Source organism: Equus caballus, chromosome 11, assembly GCF_041296265.1.
Source record: "Equus caballus isolate H_3958 breed thoroughbred chromosome 11, TB-T2T, whole genome shotgun sequence".
In the NCBI taxonomy this organism is placed as follows: domain Eukaryota; kingdom Metazoa; phylum Chordata; class Mammalia; order Perissodactyla; family Equidae; genus Equus; species Equus caballus.
In genome coordinates, this window is record NC_091694.1 from 53,403,340 (window position 1) to 53,423,099 (window position 19,760).

Here is a 19,760-nt window from a genome sequence, read left to right on the forward strand (position 1 = left end):
GTGTTGCAGGGAAAGAGCTGTGCTTTGCTGTGGTGCTGGCGGAACTTCAGACTGTTTGCTGCCCCAAGATTCCAGGAAAATCACACATGCTTAAGAGGAGCAATCACATCATCAAATATGGGAGCATTCCAAAAGTAAATAATAATGATAATGCCTATCAATTATGGAGTATCTACTGTGAGCCCAGCTGCTGCCCTTTCATGTCTTTGACATCTTAAAGTCACCCCAAATTCTACATTGTTAAGTCTAAACTCCTCCTCTTCTTCCCATCCTGCCAGACCTGGGCGCCCCCAGGTTCCCCTCCCTCCATGAGTGGCACCATCACCTGGTCAATTACTCTTTGGATTAGTTGCCTAGGGCGGTCTTAGCAAATGATCACAAAATCGGTGACTTAAAGCAACAGAAATATATTCGCTCACAGTCTCCAAATCAAAGTATCAGCAGGGACACACGCCCTGCTGAAGGCTCTAGGGGACACTCCTTTCTTGCCTCTTCCAGGTTTTGGTGGCTCCTTGTGACCACATCACTCCAGTCTCTGTCTGTCCCTTCACATCACCTTCTTTGTGTCTGTGTCTTCTCCTCTCTGCCACTTATAAGGAGACTTGTCGCTGGATTTAGGACCCACCCAGCTAACCCAGGATGATCTCATCTCAGGATTCTCAACTTAATAATATCTGCAAAGACTCTTTTTCTAAATAAGCTCACATTCACACGTTCCGTGGCTCACGATGTGGACATATCTTTTCGGGGGCCACCATTCAACCCACTACACTCATTGTAGAAACTTAGGAGTTGTCCTTGACACCTCCTCCTTCCTCGTGAAGTCCGTCACTGACTCTGGTAGACTTTCTGCTCAGTGTCTCTCCATCTTCACTGCCATCACCTAGTCCAAGCCAGCAGCACTTCTTCCCTAACCTCCCACATGGTTTCCCAGCATCCTCCCTGATATGGACCAAATTGTGCCCCTCGCCCCACCAATTCATATATGGAAGCTCTAACCACCACTGTGACTGCACTGGGAGATAGAGGCCTTAGGGAGCTAATTAAGGTTAAACAAGGTCATAAGGCTGGGGCTTTAATCTAATAAGACTGGTGTCTTTAACAGAAGTGGAAGAGACAGCGAGATATCTCGCCATGCATGCACAGTGGAAAGGCCATGTGAGGACACAATGAAAATTTGGCCAGATACAAGCCAGGAAGAGAGATCTCACCAGGAACTCATCGTGAGGCACCTTGATCTTGGACTTCCCATCTCCAGAACTGTGAGAAAATAAATTTCTGTTGTTTCAGCCACCCAGCCTGTGGTGTTTTGTTATGGCAGAATGAGCAGAATAAATCATGCTCCGAGCTTCCTCCCACGCAGTCTCCACATCACAGCCAGGGACCCGTATGAGGCACAAATCTCAACCTCTGCTTAGTATCAACGCTTCCTGCTCCCCTTCCTCCCACCAATTGATCCAGGCAGTGTTCTGAGCGCTAGGGGTACGGTAGTGAACAAGAGACAATGCCTGCCTGACCGGCTCCTGTGAAGCCTGCAGTCTAGCCGCCCTGCTGCCTGTGGCTCTGAGGTTAAAGACCCATATTTTGAACGCGGCCTCCGAAGCCCTGATGGTGGAGGCTGCCTAGCCTGGTCAGCCTGCACTTGCTCCCTGCTTACCTTCCTTCCCCAGCACTTCACATCTGCAGCACCCGCACCCTCCAGTTCCCAGCCTGCTTCAGCACTCCTTCCCTCCAGGCTCCTTCTGCAGGATAGGCTCCCCCTTTGTCTGCTTAACTCTAGCTCATCTGTCTACCCTCAGCCTCCTTGAGCAGCCCTGCTTTATGCTCCTAGCAGCTGTCCCATCTCCCTTGCAGCACTGATAACAATGGGAATTAAATTCTTAATTGTGCAATTAGTTGTTTGGTGTCCATGTAGCCCCGCAGCCTGAAGGCCCCAGGAGGCTGATGCTGTTTTGTTTCCCATGGCTTTCCCAGCACTTAGCACAGCGGAACATGGCAGTCGTGCGTTAACTATTATTACATGAATGAGCAAAGCAATGAAGGACAACTCTATTTTTATTCCCAGTTTACAGATGTGAAAAGTAAGGTGTAGTGAGGTCACCCAGTTGGTGACAGCTGGACGTGCAACAGGACTCCAGAGCTTTCTGATTTCAGAGATTAGGCTCTTAACAGCCCTGACTCTGACTCAGTTAGCTTTAGATGATGAGAAAAATTTCTAACAGAAAGGCAGAAGCATCTGAACTAGAAATTCATGAAAGAATAATTTCCTTTATTAAAAATAATGATTGCAGTCAACAGGAGAATGGATACACCATCTGTGATCTAGTCACATGGTGGAATACTCCTAGCAAAAACGGGAAATGGACCACCAATGACATGCTATTGCGTCAATGAACTGCGCAAACACCATGCTGACCTACACAACCCAGACACAGCAAAGCCGTGCTGTAGGATTCTATTTATGTGAAATTCTAGAACAGGCAAAGCCATCTCTGGTGAAAAACATCAGACCAGCAGTTACCTCTGGGGTGGGGCTGGGGACTGAGTGGGAAAGGGCAGAGGGAACTTTCTGGGGTGACGACAATGCTCATATCTTGGTAGAGGTTTCAGTTACCCTGATGTGTATGTGTTTGTCCAAACTCAGCATATGTACACGTGAGACTTATGAATTTCTCTGTTTGCAAACTTTATCTCAAAAAAAGAAAGCTTAAGCAAATATTGAACTCTAGTTAATGATATACACCCTGAAGAGTTTAGAGGTGAAGTGTACTAATGTTTGCATCTTACTTCAAAATGTGTCAAAACATGAGATGGATTGATGATGAACAGAAGGATGTTAAAGCAAGTGCATAAAATGTTAAATGTAGACTCTAGGCGGTGGTATGTGGGTGTACATTGCACAATACTTTCAACTTTGCTCTCTCTGTTTGAAAATTTTCCTAATGAAATGTTGAAAAAAGTAAAATGTAAGCTGAAAAAAGTATTTCAAAAGTAGTTACTGTTAGTTGCAATCAGTGGAATAATCCAAAGATGCGGGAATAGAAACGTACTCATTGTGTTTTGCGTTAGTTTCAAGGGGATGATGGGTAAGGAGGATGCAGAGAAGGGGCCAGGAAAGTTGGAACCAGGTGGAAGTAAATCTTGGCAGGATCTAGAAGAAGAGGCATCTGGTGGGCCTCTCTTCTGGCTGGAGAGGTTGTAGAATTGGGGACCGAGCGTAGCCAGCAGCCACCTCCTCCCTTAGGTGTCAAGGGTGGCAGAGTTAGCCCTCAACACTTGCTGAACTATTGCCCAGTTAGAAACGATGACATTTTCTTAGGAGCTAAGTTGAGGGAAAGCCTAGTAAGTTTTAGGAACAAAGACAGTGAAAATGAAAAGCCAAGCTTATGTTTTGAATTGGATTAAGGTACTTTCCAGAAGGACTGCATGCTGATGTTACCCACTTGGCAGTAAATTCAAGCCCACATTCTCAGGGGCGGAGGGAGTGAGGAGCCTGGGTGGCCAGGGTGTGACGACTTTAATGGCAGAATGGCGCCGTCCCTGCCACTCACTGGGTGTGTGTGACCCTGAGTAGGTCAATGAACCTCTCCGGGCCTGAGTTTGCTTATCTGTAAAATAGAGGCAGTAGTATTTGGCTGGCAGTGTTGATATCAGGATTATAGATGTGACCTTCACAAGGTTAGCCATCACCTCCATCCACGTCTGACTTGTCAAATCTAAGGTAGGGCCTCTGTGTCCATTTGCTCCATTTACCAGCAGCTTTTGACAAGCTGATCAGGCCCTCCTCCTTGAAACTCTTGCTTCCCTCAGCCACGGGACACCACTCTCTCCCGGGACACCACTCTCTCTCAGGTCGTTCCCAGCCTCCCTGGCTACTCTTTTTCAGCCTTCTTTGCTGGATCCTCATCTTCCCAACTAGCACACGGCAGCTTGCCAATTAAGATTTATAGGATGCATGAACAAGCAAACGACACTAGCCTAACGCTAGCCCAGAAAATGCACCCACAGTGATTGTCATCACCATAATGATGGTCCTGTGGGATAAAATGACATCAAGAAGACCCCTGAGAACCAGATGGACTCTGTGTTGCTAACCAGGACCTAAAAACAAAATGGGAGTCAAGAGGCCATGACAACGGGAATGCAGTCACATACTCTGTTCTGGCAAAAACCACAGAATGCACTCTTAAGCTTTGACTCAGCCACAGAGTTCCTGATTTTACAAAAGCCCCTAACAGCCTGGACCTAACCAATCAAACTGTGATCTGGGCCAACCAATCAGGACTAACCTTGTTTGCATCCCTTATTTGCATAAATAGACCTGAGTGGGAAACTGGGAGGAAACTTTTTCTATAAAGGCAGCCCTGTTCTTTGTTCTCCCAGAGCATACTTTAGGTTTGCTGCCAAGGGTAACCTCCCTGGTTTGCAAACTTATGAGCAATAAAGGTTTTCTAACTAAATTCTTGTATTCCAGATATTTTTGTTGACAGTCCTTTATGGAGAAAAAGGACAGAATTAGTGGTGGCAGGGGCAGCCAATTCTAGTCCTAAAATTGTGACCCGAGTGGAAAAAACTTTAATCCCTTGGGCAGTTTCATTGCGGGTATGGTCAGAGGTTGAGTTGCTGACCTGGAAGCTAGAGTGTCACATGACCCAGAAATTACTGCCCCTACTTTCTAGTAAATAGTTCTGTCCTCCTGCCTAAGTCTCTTCCTTGTTGGGCTCCTGATTCCCTGTTTCTGCCTGGGGAGCATTTCTTTGAAATGGCCCTAACATACCACCACCCAGTGACTACACCCCAGGGCATAGAGCTTTCTGGTGGCTATTCCCACATTTCAACAGTCGGTTAAAAGACGCTTATCAGAAGTCTGCTGGGCATGCTCTGAAATGAGTTCAGCTTGGATACTGGCCCTTCTTATCTCTGTAGACAAACAGATATAGCCCTATGTACCACCTCCAGGAAGTGGGGCCTTTGATCTCCGTGGAGGAGACTGGCTTTATAGCTCTTTCAAAAATCAGATTGTGTTCTGCGTGTGTTTTAAGACATCACTGTCAATGGAAAGAAGCAGGATTCATTTATCAGAAAGGAGATTTTAAGTACTATAGTCATACAACAGCTACTGAGTGCCTACTTGGTTGATGATATAGTAACTGTGTTTGGTAAACTTCAAATACCTGATAGAAAGAGCAAGACAGAGAAGGGGATTGAGACACACACACATACATGCAGAGAGAGAGAGAGGGAGAGAGAGATTAGAGAGAGCATAACACTTCACATTGGAGGAAGAGCAATCCCAAGGATTCAAGCTGATAACTGATGTGGGTGCCACTGTATTTTGCTTCTGCACCTAGTTGGTGAGCTGGGAGCTAGGGGCAGAGTAAGGCTTGCTCCTTCCTTCCTTTTGTTTTCCTTTATTAGCTTCCACCCATCTGGGCAGAAGATAATTTGCCAGAGAGGCTTTGGCAGCATCCTGGCCCAGCTACCAAGCAGCATCCTGAGATGGGCAGACACAGCTTGGTCCCCTTGTGAGTTACAGGTGGTTACCCTGAAATCTGAGAGGTGATGTCACTTGGCGCATCATAGAGTGAGTTGGGGGCAGAATGCCCCTGGAAGCCTACAGTCTGCTCAGCTTCTGTCCCCCTGCTCACATCCACAAAGAAATTAGAGGTTTTCAAAGCATGCTACCTGTGGGGGAGGAGGGCGGGGGTGATTCCCAGGGGCCACTGCAAAGAGACAGAGGGGGATCAGGCAGTTGCAACACTAGGGACCCACTCCATCTTCAATCAGAGCAGCTCCAGTTGGGTTTGTTTTCTATATTGTGGATCTGTATAATATATCAAATGAAAAAAGAGATTTGCAACGCCTGCAGATTTAGGATACATTAGGAAGGGTAGTCCATACCGAGAGACTGAAAAATATAGTACCTAAGAACATAGATTCTGGAATTGGACTACAAGCGTTCAAATCCCAATGATACTTCCTACTATTTTTACTTCTTTGTCTGTAAAATGGCTATATGAAAACTGTAGTACCTCAAAGGGTGGAGAGTATTAAATGAGTGGATATATGTAAAGCATTTAGAAACAGCCCATCCCATGGTAAAGACACTCAATAAATGGTGGCTGCTCTTAACTCTGTTGGGGGGAACCCAGGTTAGATTAAGAAGCTCTTGCTAATCGCTAATGAAGCAAGGCATCAAAATTCCCTTTAATGATTAGTTCTATCAGGCCAACAACTTCATTCTTTTTAATATTAATACTTGGTCAAATTAATATAGATATTTTATTTAGTTGGCCCCTTTGGTTGGAAGAAAGACAAAACACTCCAGTTATCTCAAGAAACAAGTGAAATGGGATGAGGGGTGGAGTGGTTATTGTAAGAATGCCACAGGCAAAAAGAAGACAAAAATCTCAGAAGAGGACAAGGGTGGGTTCTTGAACCCAGGACCCAGAATGGTGTGATTCCTAGAGCCTGGAGGTGGAAGGTGGGTCTGTGACCCACATCGGCTTCTGGGTCAACAGAAGCGGGAACTGGGGGGTTTTTGCAGTAACGGTCCATCATTAACGTGACTCAGCTACTTCAACGTCCACTCATCTTGTGCCCCTGGATGGCTTCCTTACCCCACAGCTCTGTGTTTCTTCCCTTCTGTGTCATTCTGCTGATCCCCTGGCCCCCTAGCCTCTCTCCACCTTTTCTGCTCTGCTCCCATAGCAAATAGCGTCATCATCCTGATCAAATTCTGGAGAGAGAACATTTGATTGGTCCAGGTCCTCTTACTGTACCAGGTCACACCAGGGGTAGCTTGCCAGCCTAGGATTGGCTGCTTGTGGGTCACCTGGCCACCCTTGTCCAATTGCTTTGGCACAGATGGGATGTTGGGGGGAATGTGTGGGGGTAGGGGATGGGAGGTCACCTGAAACCCAACCTGCACCCACAGAGCTACCCCATCAACAGGACTGTGGGTGGGGCACTTGTCGTTAGACAGGCCACAGGCAGGGCAGGCCTCCAGACTGGTCTGCCTAATGCAGAGCTGCCTTTATTACTAAGGATACCTGAGCAGGAAGGCCTGCCAGTCTCCCTGTAGGACGGGTTCATCACTCCTGTTTGAATCTCTTGCTGCAACTAAGGCACCTCCATGCACCCAGCAACCTCATTATTTCATTTCAAGCCAAGTGCTTTGGAGACAATAGAAAGCCCTGAGTGTGAGTTTTGCAAACCCAGACCTCTAATGGCTCAGTGAGGCAGAGTGCCAATTTCTTTCCTGATGTGGAAGGAAACCAGTTATCCAAGACAAATCTCTGAGGAAACAGAATTCCCAATTTCTTGCACCAGCAGAATTTTTTTCTATTTAATTCTGAATGCTTCAGTTTGGATAGTATGGAAAAACAATGGGGGAAAAAAACAAACAGGTATATTTGACCCTAAAGTAAACAAAATTTCAGAAATTAATTCCATGAACACCTAGGTCACCAAAAGCTGATCTGATGGGCAAGCTTTTTGTAGCTTCTTGCATTTCTTCTGCCTTCTCTGTGCCTCCTCCTGCTCCCTCCCTGGAAATGCCAGGCTCAGACTGCAGCTCACCCTCGGTGGCTCCATCTTCTGCACCTCACTTCAAAACAAGGGTAGGAGAAGCGGGGTGCATTCAACAGATGGTGACAAGCCCTTCTGAGCATCTCCTGTGTGTCAGGCACGGGGTAGAGTGGTGAACAAAACGGAGAAAAGAGCCTGCCCACATGGAGGCCACACTCTAGAGGGGAAAGTAGACAATAAATCGGATGAATAGGAAAAACAGATGGTGTGTTAGTGACAAATGCTGTGGAGACAAAGGAGGAAAGAGTCTAGAGGAGTGAGTGTGGGGAGGGGGTACAATTTTAGATACAAAATAAGGTGCCTTGAGAGGTTATTTGACTCAAGACCTGGAGGAAGGGAGAATGCAAGCTGCGGGATACCCAGCGGGAAAGCTTTCCAGGCAAAACCCAGCCACCACAGCGCCCCTGGTGTTTCAGAATAACAAGGAGGCCAGAGGGGCTGGAGCACAGCCTGCGAGGGGGAGGATGGAAGTAATGTGAGCGTGAAGATCACCAGGGCCCTGGACCTCATCTTGAGGACTTGGGCTTGACTCGGACAGGAAGCCACTGGAGGGTTTGGGGCAAAGGACTGACTCGGTCTGACTTGCATTTTAAGAGTCACTTGGCTGCTGTGTTGAGACTAGAGTATCCCGTCCCACTGGGAGCAGGGCAGGGATGGATAAAGGGAGACAGTTGAGATGGGATTGCAATAATCCAGATAGAGAGGTTTAGCTTATTTTAGGTAATATGCTTCATCAGCTCTTGGACGTGAGGTCTAATTTATTTTTCACCCTGGTGGAAAATAAACAAAAAATCCCATATTTGCCAAGTTCCCAAGCCAGAACAGGAACCAGCTCCCACTCTCATTTCCTCATGGTTAGATTCACCGGTGAGAGAGCAGAACTCTTGGCCCCTCTGCTGGATTAGGAGAGGTGATATGAACAGGCAGAGGAGGAGAGAGCTGGAGTACGCAGGTACTTCCTCCTCTGTTCTCAACATAGCAGCGGGAGCACTCTTAAAATAGAAGTCAGATCATGGCAGTCCTTTGCCTAAAATCCCCCAGAGGTTTCTCATCACATTCAGACTCAAGCCAAAGTCCATAATTTCAGACTCAAACCACCAGAGTTCCCAAGGATTCTGGGGAATGGGCGCCAACACACTACTGGTGCATCTAAAAGTTCCCTTCTCATTACCCTGGGTTCCTGGCGATCCAGGGATGGGCAGAGTCCTGGGAGGAGTGGTACCTCTGCTCCCTGGCCCTAACTCTGTCACAGCGGTAGGCTGATCCTGTGGGTGGGTGGAGCCCTGAGGCCAGTTAACTGTTTCAGGATAGTGTCTGAAACGATTCAACTATAGGATTTCAAAACGGAAAGAGATATCATCTAGTCAACTCCCAGCCCCCAGCTCGTTCTACAAAGGGAGGAACCAAGGTCCAGGGGGAGGCAGTGCCCTGCTAAGGTGCTCGGTCACCAGGAAGCAGCTGGGCCTCCTCTGGACGTGATTGCCTAGCTCTGCGCTGCCGTCTTCATGAAATGGGCTAGGACCCTGCCTAGCTCACAACTCCATCTGCCTCGCAAACCTCTCTGAGTGAGAAGCGCAATGCTTTCTGCAATAGTTAATTCATTCTTCCATCTGCCTATGTGTCCATCCCTCTACCCATCATTCCTTTCTGGTGGGTATTTGTGTTCTCCTTTCCCCTCCCTGTCAACACAATCGCTATTTTCCTTTGTCGAATTCATCTATTCTGCATTCTCACTCATGGGTCCTGGGTGGGATTGACCCCACCCCCAGCTCTAGCCATCCTCTTGGCCATGGGGATGGGGTCAGAGAAAGGCATGTGCTCCAATTTAGGTTAATGAGAGAGTGGTCCACTCCTCCCTCACCCCCTAGAATATATTGGAAGTGACTTACTCTCTTCTCCTGGATCATGTGGTGTGAGGACATGAGGTCTTGTCTACCCGGAGGATCTGGGCCACCACGAGGAGCCTAAGGATGACATTAACACCACACAAGACAGGAGAGAGACATAGGGATAGAGATTGACTAGGTCCTGGGTGACATGGTTTGAGTTACCGGATCAAGTCTTATCTGAAGCTAGAACTATTCCTGAACATCTAAGTTTTTTAGCTAATACATTCCTTTTTGGCTTTAGTCAGTTTTAATTGGCTATTTAATTGGGTACTTTAATTTGGTTACTTACAACCCAAAGAATGCTGACTTTGGCCATCCCTCCAGCTACCATTTATGGAGTGATGCCATGTGCTCCATTCTTTGCCCCACAGACATGTGAACATGGTGGAGTTGGGTACTGTCTACACAGGCTAAAACTCACTGGGAAAGGCAGACAATTATATAAGCGATGACAATAAAGTATGGTCATCCTATTGTTAAAAAACAGGGTGATGGTATGATTGCCCCCATTTTTAAAAATGGTATTTACAGATCTTTATGTGTGTCTATGCATAGAAAAAAATATGTTAGAGAGCTGGGGTCTGGGTGCCTTGCAATGTGATCTGTTTCCTTCTGTTACACTTTGCTTTATTTTTGCAATGAACCTTAATTACTCTAGTAATCGGGAGGGGAAATGCTATTAAAATCCAAATGAAAAGTGTTATGCTGGGAGAGGTACCAGATGCTGTTAGGAGCACTTAGCAGGGACCTGCTTAGGCAGCTGTATGCCTGTGCAGAGAGAGGTAGAGAGAGCTCAATGAGGCTCTCTGGTGCATAGAGACCTTCCTGCCCCTGCCTGTGTAGACCTACCCTTTGCAAGGCCCTGGGATTGTGAGCTGTCGGAGAAGCCAGCCCCCAGCTCCTTCTGCAGGCTGTTTGGTGCATGGGTGCCCTGGTCCGGCCAGGAAGGGCATTTCCCCAGCTCGTTCTTTGCCTTGCCTTGGAGAGCTGGTTACTGGAAACACAAGGCCTTTTTCTCTCAGGGCTCCAGAAGCTGAACATTAAGAAACCATTGCAAATAGAGTAATTGCTCAGAATGAGCATTAGTGTCCTATTAGAAAGAGGCAGCTGCTGTGGCTGTAACCTCTAATTCAGCAGCATTTCCTGAGAACCATGTTAATGTGATTTGAGCTAATTCCCTCCTTGCTGCCTGGGGGCCCAGTCCAGAGCTGTCGTGGGCTTCTGCCCTTCAGTCCCTGTGGAAGCAAAAGAATCCTTCACTCTCTTTCCTGGCAGGGGTGCTCTGGAGGCCCAGGCAGCAAGCGGGCATCAATCAATCAGCAAACTGCCGTTGACCATCCGCTCCTGTGCTTGACTTTGGACAAGGTGCCGAGGGATGGGAGTGGGGGAGGGGAGGGATGCTTATTAAGCCTCATTAAGTGCCTCTGAGGCATTTGGCTTTTGTCCAAGAAGTCAGGACAACTGTGCTAAGAATGAAAGAACTGGAGAACAGCACTCTACCGAATGTACCCTCATTAACTTATTCCTTCTGGGTGTCGGGGCATGCTCTGGTCCCTACCATCACGAAACTTATATTCTGATGAGACAGATGTCAAATAAGCAAGTGCACAGCAGTTTACTTAACGACAACAGTAACATGTGTGGTGGCTGAGTACAGGGTCCCGCAAGAGACTGACAAGGGAGTGAGGTGGGAAATGACCCAGCCTGCGGGGTCTGGGAAAGCTTCCTGGGGAAGGAGAGATCTGAAGAATGAACGGAAGCTACCAGCAAAGAGGAGGAAGAGCCTTGAAGGCGGAGGACAGAAGGGTACAGTTTGAGAAGTCCCGGAGGCTGGACACAGACAGGAAAGCGGAGATAAAATGGGCTGTCTTCTGCCAGCAGCAGTGTGGTGTGGTGCCTGACACCAGGAGCAGGACTCAGGGACACCCGGGTTCTAATCCCACCTCTACCTCCAGTACTGTGTGTCCCCAGATGAGTTACTCACGTTCTGGGTTCTAGGCCCTGCAGGGGTGGGGTGGAGCCAGCGGGAGTCAGCAGGCATTGCAGGGCAAGACAGCAGAGGGAGGCCACCTCGGGCCACGGCGCCTGAGGGTGTCCAGGGTGATCCGCACTGTGCCCAGGAGCGGCTTCTTGCCCTTCCTGGGCCCTGCACTGCAGCCCTCCTGTCCACTTCACCCCTGCAGTTTCCTGAGGGTACCCAGAGGTATTAGAACTCCAATCAGGAAGGTGATCTGAGTCCTTTTCCTGGGCCCCACAGCCCCCATGAAGATCAGGGTGTGAGGATAGAGACTTGATGGCGAGGGAAAGGCATATGGGGCACAATTCCAGCTCTGTCCTTTAGGAGTGAGGTGATTGGGGTCGACACTGTGACACGCACCCAGACCCCTCTTCAGGAATGGAGGACTCTGTTCTCCAGCTGCGGGAAGTGCTGCCACAAGTGGCTGTCAGCTGTCAGCCCCAGTTTGCCTCACCTGAAACCAGCCCACCTTGCCCAGGGTCGCACCTCCTTGCAGGGGCAGGCTGCTATCAGTGACTGATCAAAGCTACTGTATAGAGGCCTGGCTCCATCTCCCCAACTGGGACAACTCCAAAGGGCCAGCTCAATTCCAAAACTCCCCACAGGGGTGACTGAGGCCTTTCCGGGAGGACCTGGGCATCTCACTTTCCCGATCCATGCCTTGACCGGGCCCAGGAGAGAGCCCTCAGCACAGGTGCTGGGCCAGGTGAGGTCTACGCTGGTCCCAGCACGAGTCCCTGGAGCAGGAAGCAGGCGTGGGCCTCGCACCCTGGTGGCTGCAGGTCCTCCTTCCCCTGGAGGCTCAGTGAGATGGTGCCCTAGCCACAGCATGGCCCGTCGCAGCCGGGGGAGAGCAGTGGGTATGGACAAAGGGCAGAGGAAACCAAGGGTCTTGTGAGCTCGTTGTGGGGCTCTGTGTAAATGTTTGTCTGGGAGCTCCTGGCTGGGGGACAGCAGACTGGCCTCTGCCCTCCCCAGCGGGCCTGTGACTCAAGCGTTCTAGGCCGCAAAGGTCCCAAGAAAGGACCCTGGGGAGGAGATGTCCTGGGTAGGCCCTCTCACGAGAGCTAATGGAGGCTAAATTCATTCATTCATTCAGTAACCATATTTTGTGTCTCTACTATGTATATTTATCGAGCCACTAAGACATGTACGTCTCTGGAAATATCAAGTTGGTTGAGACATGGGTCTAACATGCTGTGTGACAGCGTGGGGTTTCAAACATGGACCTTGACCTCCAGGAGTATTTTTTCTGGTTGGGAAAACCATACACTCCCAGGAAAGCTGAAGATTAATATGTATATCTCATAAAATTTAAGCACACAGGAGAAATTGTCAGGCAGTCTGTGATGGGGGTGGAGTATGGGGGCAGCCTTTATTTCGTGCTCTTGCGTGGGAGACCCTTGTCATGCACACAGTCCCGTGAAGATCTGTCACTATCCCATTTTACGGGGGAGGAAAGTGGAGTCAGACAAGTGAAGAACGTGCCCAAGCATATTTCCACTGCTGAAGGCAAAGAGGGCTTTGACAAGTCAAGGATTTGTGCCCCTTTTCCATCACAGCCCAATCGGCTGCCTCCAAATGCTTTCGGACCCAGGTCTGAGTTGCTGGCCTCAGCCCCTCCTCCAAATCCCTCCTCCATGTCTCTGGACAGTTTGCTCTCCTAAGCACCATGTCTGAAGTGAGCACTTGAGACCTGGGCCTGACCGTTCAGGCCGTTTGATGGGCTGTGTCTCAGCTGCACCCTGAGAAGCACCTGCGTAAGGGACTGGCTGGGCTGTGGCTGGGTGGGGCTGGGTGCAGCTGGTGAGGGTGTATGAGTCACCCTGGATAGAGAAAAGAACCCAGGAACGAGCTGTTTTGGGACACTGACTGGTAGCCTCCTTTCCGACTCTCTGTTCCAGGCGCCTGTGCTGAAACAGTCTTCGGCTGTTTCCAGGAGTCTGTGCTTTCCTCCCAAGGGACCGGCCAGGAAGGCCCACCTTGGAGACGGCTGCTGCTCACCCTTTCCACTGATTTCTCCCGGGAGCTCAAAGCCACCCATTACGGAAACCGTCCACTGCTGAGGCAATTTCTTTCCACCCAGAGAGGAAATGGTATCTGCATGGTTAGCCCTTCTAATGCACCCAGCGCGTCCTCCTTTCTGGGTCATTTGGCCCCAACGAGGGGGGCAGGTTGCCCTGACATTATGCAGGCAGTGGGAGCTCTGGCAGCTGCCTTTCTGGAAAAACACACATTCCCCAACTGCTTAGGCCTGGCAGCCAAGGCGGGCGGCGAGGAGATCCTCCAGAAGGTTGGAGAATGGCGTTTGAAGAGGTGTGAACAGTGGTGAAGCCTGTCTTTCCTAACCAGTCAGCAAACACATTCTAATTAAATCGCAAAGATAAAAATCTCTGGTTCACTCCCGAAATCCAGCAGAAAGTATGTCAGGGAGGAAAATTTACCCAAGGAGAATATCCGAGTAAGAGGTATTTTGGAGTTTACAATTCCAGCCGAGACGGATGGGATGGGAGAGAAATATAGGAATGGTTTTCTCTGCGTCCCCTGCCAAGAAAAGACTCTCAGAGAAAAGACTTAGAAAAGAATTCTTACCTTCCAGGGTTACGTTTATTTGAAACTTTGTATAATTGTTTGTCTCAGTTGGCTAATTTTCCTCTAAAAGAGAAATTGTAGGAATTCAGCTGGGGAGGGGGTGGGGAAGCTACTGAATGGAGTGGGATGCTGGAGGTATTATGGTTCCTGCCATAAATGGATGCTGTCAACTCTTCTACTGCAGGCCCTTGTGGTGAAAGCCAGGCTCCCATCCCCTCTAGATTTTTAGTCACTTCATGCTCCCAGCCAAGACCATGGGCTCCTTGCCGAGGAGTTTGAGCCTCAGCTTTGCCTTGCTGTGTGACCTTGGGTAAGTTACCTAACCTCTCTGAGCTGCAGTTTCCTCCCCCTTAAAAGAGAGAGGATAGTCAACCCTACCTCTCAGGTCCTGTGAGGAGTAAGCAAGACTGTCTAAGATGCCCTTCTTGCCCTTTCTCCTCCCCTCCCATATAGGGGGCCCTGCCCTTCCTCCCAGCAGCTTCCTGAGACTGGGCGCACACTTAATGGTTCCTCTCCGTGATCCGTCCATGCCCTTCAGTTACACCTTGGTGCACCCTTGGCTCTCAGTGTTGTTTTTATCTCTTTACATTCCTGTCTCTCACACTGGAAGGCTGACACCATGCAACCCCGTCTGAGCACAGAACCCACACATCGGAAGTCCGCTTCCTGCCGAGTGAGAGCACGCAGTAACCTGTAAAGAGCTTCAGCCACCCCTTAGGCATCATCCCTCAGGGCAGCATTTGTCAGAGCAAAACTGAAGCAGCCTCGAAAAGGAGGGACGCGTGCAGGTCTGGGCTGCAGAGAGTCAAGGGCACGGGGAGGGGCTGGATGCACTTGGGAGAGGACCCCCAAATGGCATCACCAAGTCCAGCCCTCTCCAAGCCCAGCTGTCCGCTCTCCGGCTGGAGATAAGGCAGGATAATCTTGTCCTTCCTGCATCATCCTGCAGGGCTGAAATGACACTGAGCTCCCAGGCAGCTGGATACTGAGCTCCCTTGGCGTGTGCCTGCCAGCCCCCGAGCCTGATCCCCTGTGTCTGTGCAATTGGGGTCTCCTCACCAACTAGCTCTGTGACTTTACACCAGCCTCTCAGTTTCTCTGAGCTTTGATGTTCTTATCTATGAAATGGGGTGGTGGGGAATCAAAAGAAACGATGGGTGTAAATTGCTTCCCTTTAAGATCACCTTTTTCCCTCCAGTGGCTGCTCTAACTCAGGTTCTCTCAACCCTGGCTGTCACTTAGAATCCCCTGGTAGCTTTCAAAACCTAGCGATGCTCTGCGGGCCTCCCCCTCCCCTTTCCAACTCAGCGGGTCTTGAATGAGACCTGGGCATCCCTGTTTTTTAAAAGCTCCCTGGTTGAATCTTGGGTTGCACCCAGGCTGAGAACCACTGTGGGCTTCTGGGCCAGCAACGGTGCCCTTCTGTTCCCGCTGTTGCTGCCTGTCTCGCTTCACCGCCCTCCCTGCCCCCACTCTTAGAGATGTACTGGGCATCTCACAATTTCCCAAAGGGAACACGCTCTCTCGGGTCTCTTTGCTTGTGCTCACCCTGTTCTCCCCATCCAGAACTCTCAGGTCATAATCTCCTCCTTCCTCTGAAGCCCCAGCCCTTTTCAGGAGCCTTTCCTAAACCCTTTGGTCAGGACTGGCTGTCTCAACGCCCTGTCTCACCTCTCCCTGCTCCCATCTTGACCCTTGTCTCTGTGGGTCCTGATGACCGAGGTCTTACTGCATTTGTGGCCTCCCCCGTGCAGGGCCTGCACCTGTCTGCTCCTGGCTCTGCGCACCCGGCTCACCTCCCTTTCTCCAGCCCCTCTTGAGCTCTTCCCCACAGCACTTCTCAAGCTTCTGCGTGTCCGAGTCACCTGGAAGGCTTGTTTTTTGTTGATGGCTTTTTTCCCAGCCTTACTGAGGTATAATTGATAATTAAAAATTGTACATATTTAAGATGTACAGCTTGATTTAAGTGTACATTGTGAAATAATCCCCATAATCAAGCTAATGAACATATCTATCACCTCACCGTAGTTACCATTTTCTTTTCTTTTTTTTTTTTGTGGTGAGAACGCTTAAGATTTACCCTCTTAGCAAATTTCAAGTGTGTATATAATACAGAATTGTTAACTGTAGTCACATTATTGTACATTAGGTCTCCACAATTTATAAGGGCTTAATATCCAAAATATGCAAGGAACTCATACAACTCAATAGCAAAACAGCCCAAAAAACCTGATTAAGAAATGGGCAAAGGATCTGAATAGACATCTCTCAAAAGAAGATCCACAAATGGCCAAGAAGTATATGAAAAGGTTCTCAACTTCACCGATCATTAGAGAAATGCAAAAGCAAACCACAATGAGATGTCAGCCCACACCTGTTAGAACGGCTGTTATCAGAAAGAGCAAAGACAGCAAGCATGCGTGAGGGCATGGAGAAAATGGAAGGCTTGTTAAAATGTAGACCACAGGGTCCCTTCCTGAGTTTCTGATTCAATGAAGTAGCAAGGGGAGCACGGAAAACACTGAAAACATTGGCAAGTCTAATAATTTCCCAGCTGATAATTACCATACTTTGAGAACCACTGCTTCAGAGCAGAGTCTCTCCACCCGGATGATATCGATGTTTGGGGCTCGATAATTCTTTGCTGTTGGTGTTAGGGGAGAAGGGAGGCTGTCCCATGCATTGGAGGATGTTTAGCAGCATCACTGGCCTCTACCCATCAAATCCCTCCCCAGTTGTAGCAATCAAAATTGTCTCCTGTCCCCTGGGGGCACAGCCAGCCTGGTTGAAAATCACTGCTCTAGAACTCTTCGTCCTTGGCTGAAGGTTGGGTGGATCCTTGAGGGGGCTTGGCAAGTCCACTTCCCCTACTTTCCCACCCACCGCCTGGTTTTATAAATAAAGGCTTATTGGAACACAGCTCCGCCCGTTTATTGATGTATTGTACATGCTGCTTTCTTGCTATAATAGTAGAATTGAATCGCTGTGACAGAATTGAATAGCTGAATTGCAGAGTCTAAATCATTTACTATCTCTCCCTTTACAGAAAAAGGTTGTGGACCCCTGTTCAGACCCTGACGGGTTTTGGTGGACTGTGATGTGGTCGAAGGACCCAGGCCTGTGTCCTCCCCCCACCCACTAAATATTGAAGAAGAAGGGTGGGAGGCACAGAGGGATTGCTGGGCAAAGACTGCTGGCCATGCAGGTCCTCCACGCTGCAGCTGGATAAGAGAGGACTCCCTCTCTGGGCTCCTACTCCCAGGGTTCCCTGGTCTCCCGGCCCGGCATTGAGGCTGGGCAGGCTGGGGATTTTCCACTGCTGCCTGGCTCATGACCAAACAATGCTCCCCTCACTCTGACCAGACCTGGCCGCTGCTTATCAATCAGGGTAAACAAGAGCTCTGCACACAGCGCCAGGGAAGGAACCAAGATGGCGGCTTCTGGGTTCGACAGGTTGAGGCGGAGGTGTGCACGGCCTTCAGGTCTGATTCTTTAGTGGGAAGAGGGGCATTGGGACCACTTGGCAGGAGGAAGGATGCCTCATTCATTCATCCATTCATTCATTCACTTGACACTTGTGGAGCGCCTGCTGAGTGCTAGGCACCATATGAAGGGCACAGTGAAGGTACTGTCCCTGCCCTCTTGTGTCTGACAGGTTTGGGAGAGACAATCTAGGAAGGGATGATTACCCCGGGGAAGCACAGGGGCCATGAGAACACAGCGAAGGCACCTAACCTAGTCCTGGGGCGGGGTTGGAGAGGGTCTGAGAAAAGACACTGGTACCTGGGAGCTGTGAATCTACTCTGTCCCCCTACTTCTGACAGGACAGCTTTTAAACCCATCCAGATCCGTTCCTAAGTGCTCTGGCTATTAATCAGTTCGAATCTGAGCTGTGATCTGCATACCCCTCGGAGCCGAGCCCCCTGCCCCACAGGCAGGGCTTCGGCCTTTCCCCCAGTCTCTCTTGCGCAAAGCGTGAGAATGCCAGGCTGCTGCAGCAACGAAGTAGGCCAGCAGAGGTGCAGCGCATGACATCGCTCATGCCAGCCCTCTGCCTGCTCACCCTCCTCCTCCTTTCTCCTGGCCCTTCTCGATCCAAATTCCACCTCAGTTATTTCAAGGCCATCACAGATGCTCCTCATCTATAAAGGGAGGTCATAGATGGTGTGGACTGTGGATTGTCCTGGTTGATTGTTGTGTGGGTGGGTGTTTCAGGACCATCCTCGGTTATCTCCTTATTCTCTACAGCCTAACCTGGCACCATGCCTCCCCTGAGGTTCTCCGCAAGAGTTTCAGAAGCGGAGGAATGAATGGCATCCTGAGACTAATTGATACGAAGGGCCTAAGGGAGATGGTGTTGTCTTCCACTTCTAGTTCTTTACGTCTACCCGGCACTTAACAGTTTGTAGCACACTTTGAAACTTGACCTCGTTGATCTGCACAGATGTTGTGAGGTCAGCAGAGCGGGTGTTATTTACCAGTCAGGCATCTTTGGTGGTAAGCAGTGGAAAATGGCTTTGGCTAATTTAGTCAAAAAGGGTATGTGCAGGAAGGGCATAGGGGAGCTCACAGATTTAGTGGAGAATTTAAGGACCAGTTCTGCAAAAGGATCTGCCAGAGCAGGAATGTGACTCTCTCCAGGGCAGCCTTACAGAACGAATGGGCCTGTGTCCCTCTGCTCAAGGATCCTATCTCAGGGCCAGTGTCTGATGGGCTTAGTTCAAGGTGGGTGCCCCATGTCTCAGGATACCTGTTGGACAAAGGCCCCCTTGAGGTTCCACAGGCATCACTGACTCACAATGTCCAGCCCTTAGCTCATTCTCTCCACCTGCTCTGCTTCCCACAGCAGCCAAACCTGCGTCTCCCCCGATTCCTCAGTTCAGGTGATGGTACCTTCAGCCTCCTAGCCCCCCACACCGGGGACAGGGGAGGCCTCTTCTTCTCCAAGTCTCCCGCCAATTTGTGCCAACTTGACCTCTCCTCTCCGTGCTATGTGCACTGCTGAAGTTCAGGCCCTCGGCATCTTTCCCCTAGATCACTACAGCCTTCTCCTAAAGGGTCCGTCTTCCGTCTTGCCCACATCCAACCAGCAGCAGAGGGATCTTTGTATACTGCAGATCTGATCATACCATTCCTCTCCTTAGAAAGCTTCAGACAGAGCCTTTCCACCCACAACCATGGCTTCCAAACTTCTGTGACCTCAACCCAGAGTAAGAAATTTATTTTACATTGCAGCTGATTTTACAATACGCTTATTTATGTAACTGAAGCAAAATTTCTGAGAATCGATACTTACCTGAGTTTCTATTCTATATCACTTTTTAAAACTTCGGGTCAGGACCCACTAAACTGACTTTATGATCCACTACTGAGTCCTTCTCTGTTTGAAAAACGTTGGCCGAAAGGGAAAAGCGGAGCTCCCTTGGAATGTCATAGAGGCTCCTCGGTAACCCAGCCCTGCCACCCCCTAAGCTTCCCCTCTTCCCTGCTCTAGTTCTTGTCAGTTTCTGCTTCTTTGAGTTCTTGTACAGCCCCTGCTGGCCTCACTGATGCTGTTGTTCACCCCATTCCCTCTGCCCAAATTGTCCTCCTCTCCTTTGTCGCACCCCAGCCCCCGCCCCGCCATTTTTCAAGGCCCAGCTCATCCCCCTGGGTTAGGTGAGAGCCTCCTC

General features: G+C 49.5%; 1 protein-coding gene across 1 annotated transcript in view; it reads left to right on the forward strand.

The window, feature by feature from the left end:
* ADPRM (ADP-ribose/CDP-alcohol diphosphatase, manganese dependent) overlaps positions 1-1,293 on the forward strand; it is a 38,756-nt gene extending 37,463 nt beyond the window's left edge. Inside the window, exon 6 of the mRNA XM_070228212.1 lies at positions 1,106-1,293. Within this exon, the coding sequence (XP_070084313.1) occupies positions 1,106-1,162 (57 nt within the window). The 3' untranslated portion in view covers positions 1,163-1,293. The remainder of the gene's footprint in view (positions 1-1,105) is intronic.
* The last annotated feature ends 18,467 nt before the right edge of the window (positions 1,294-19,760 follow it).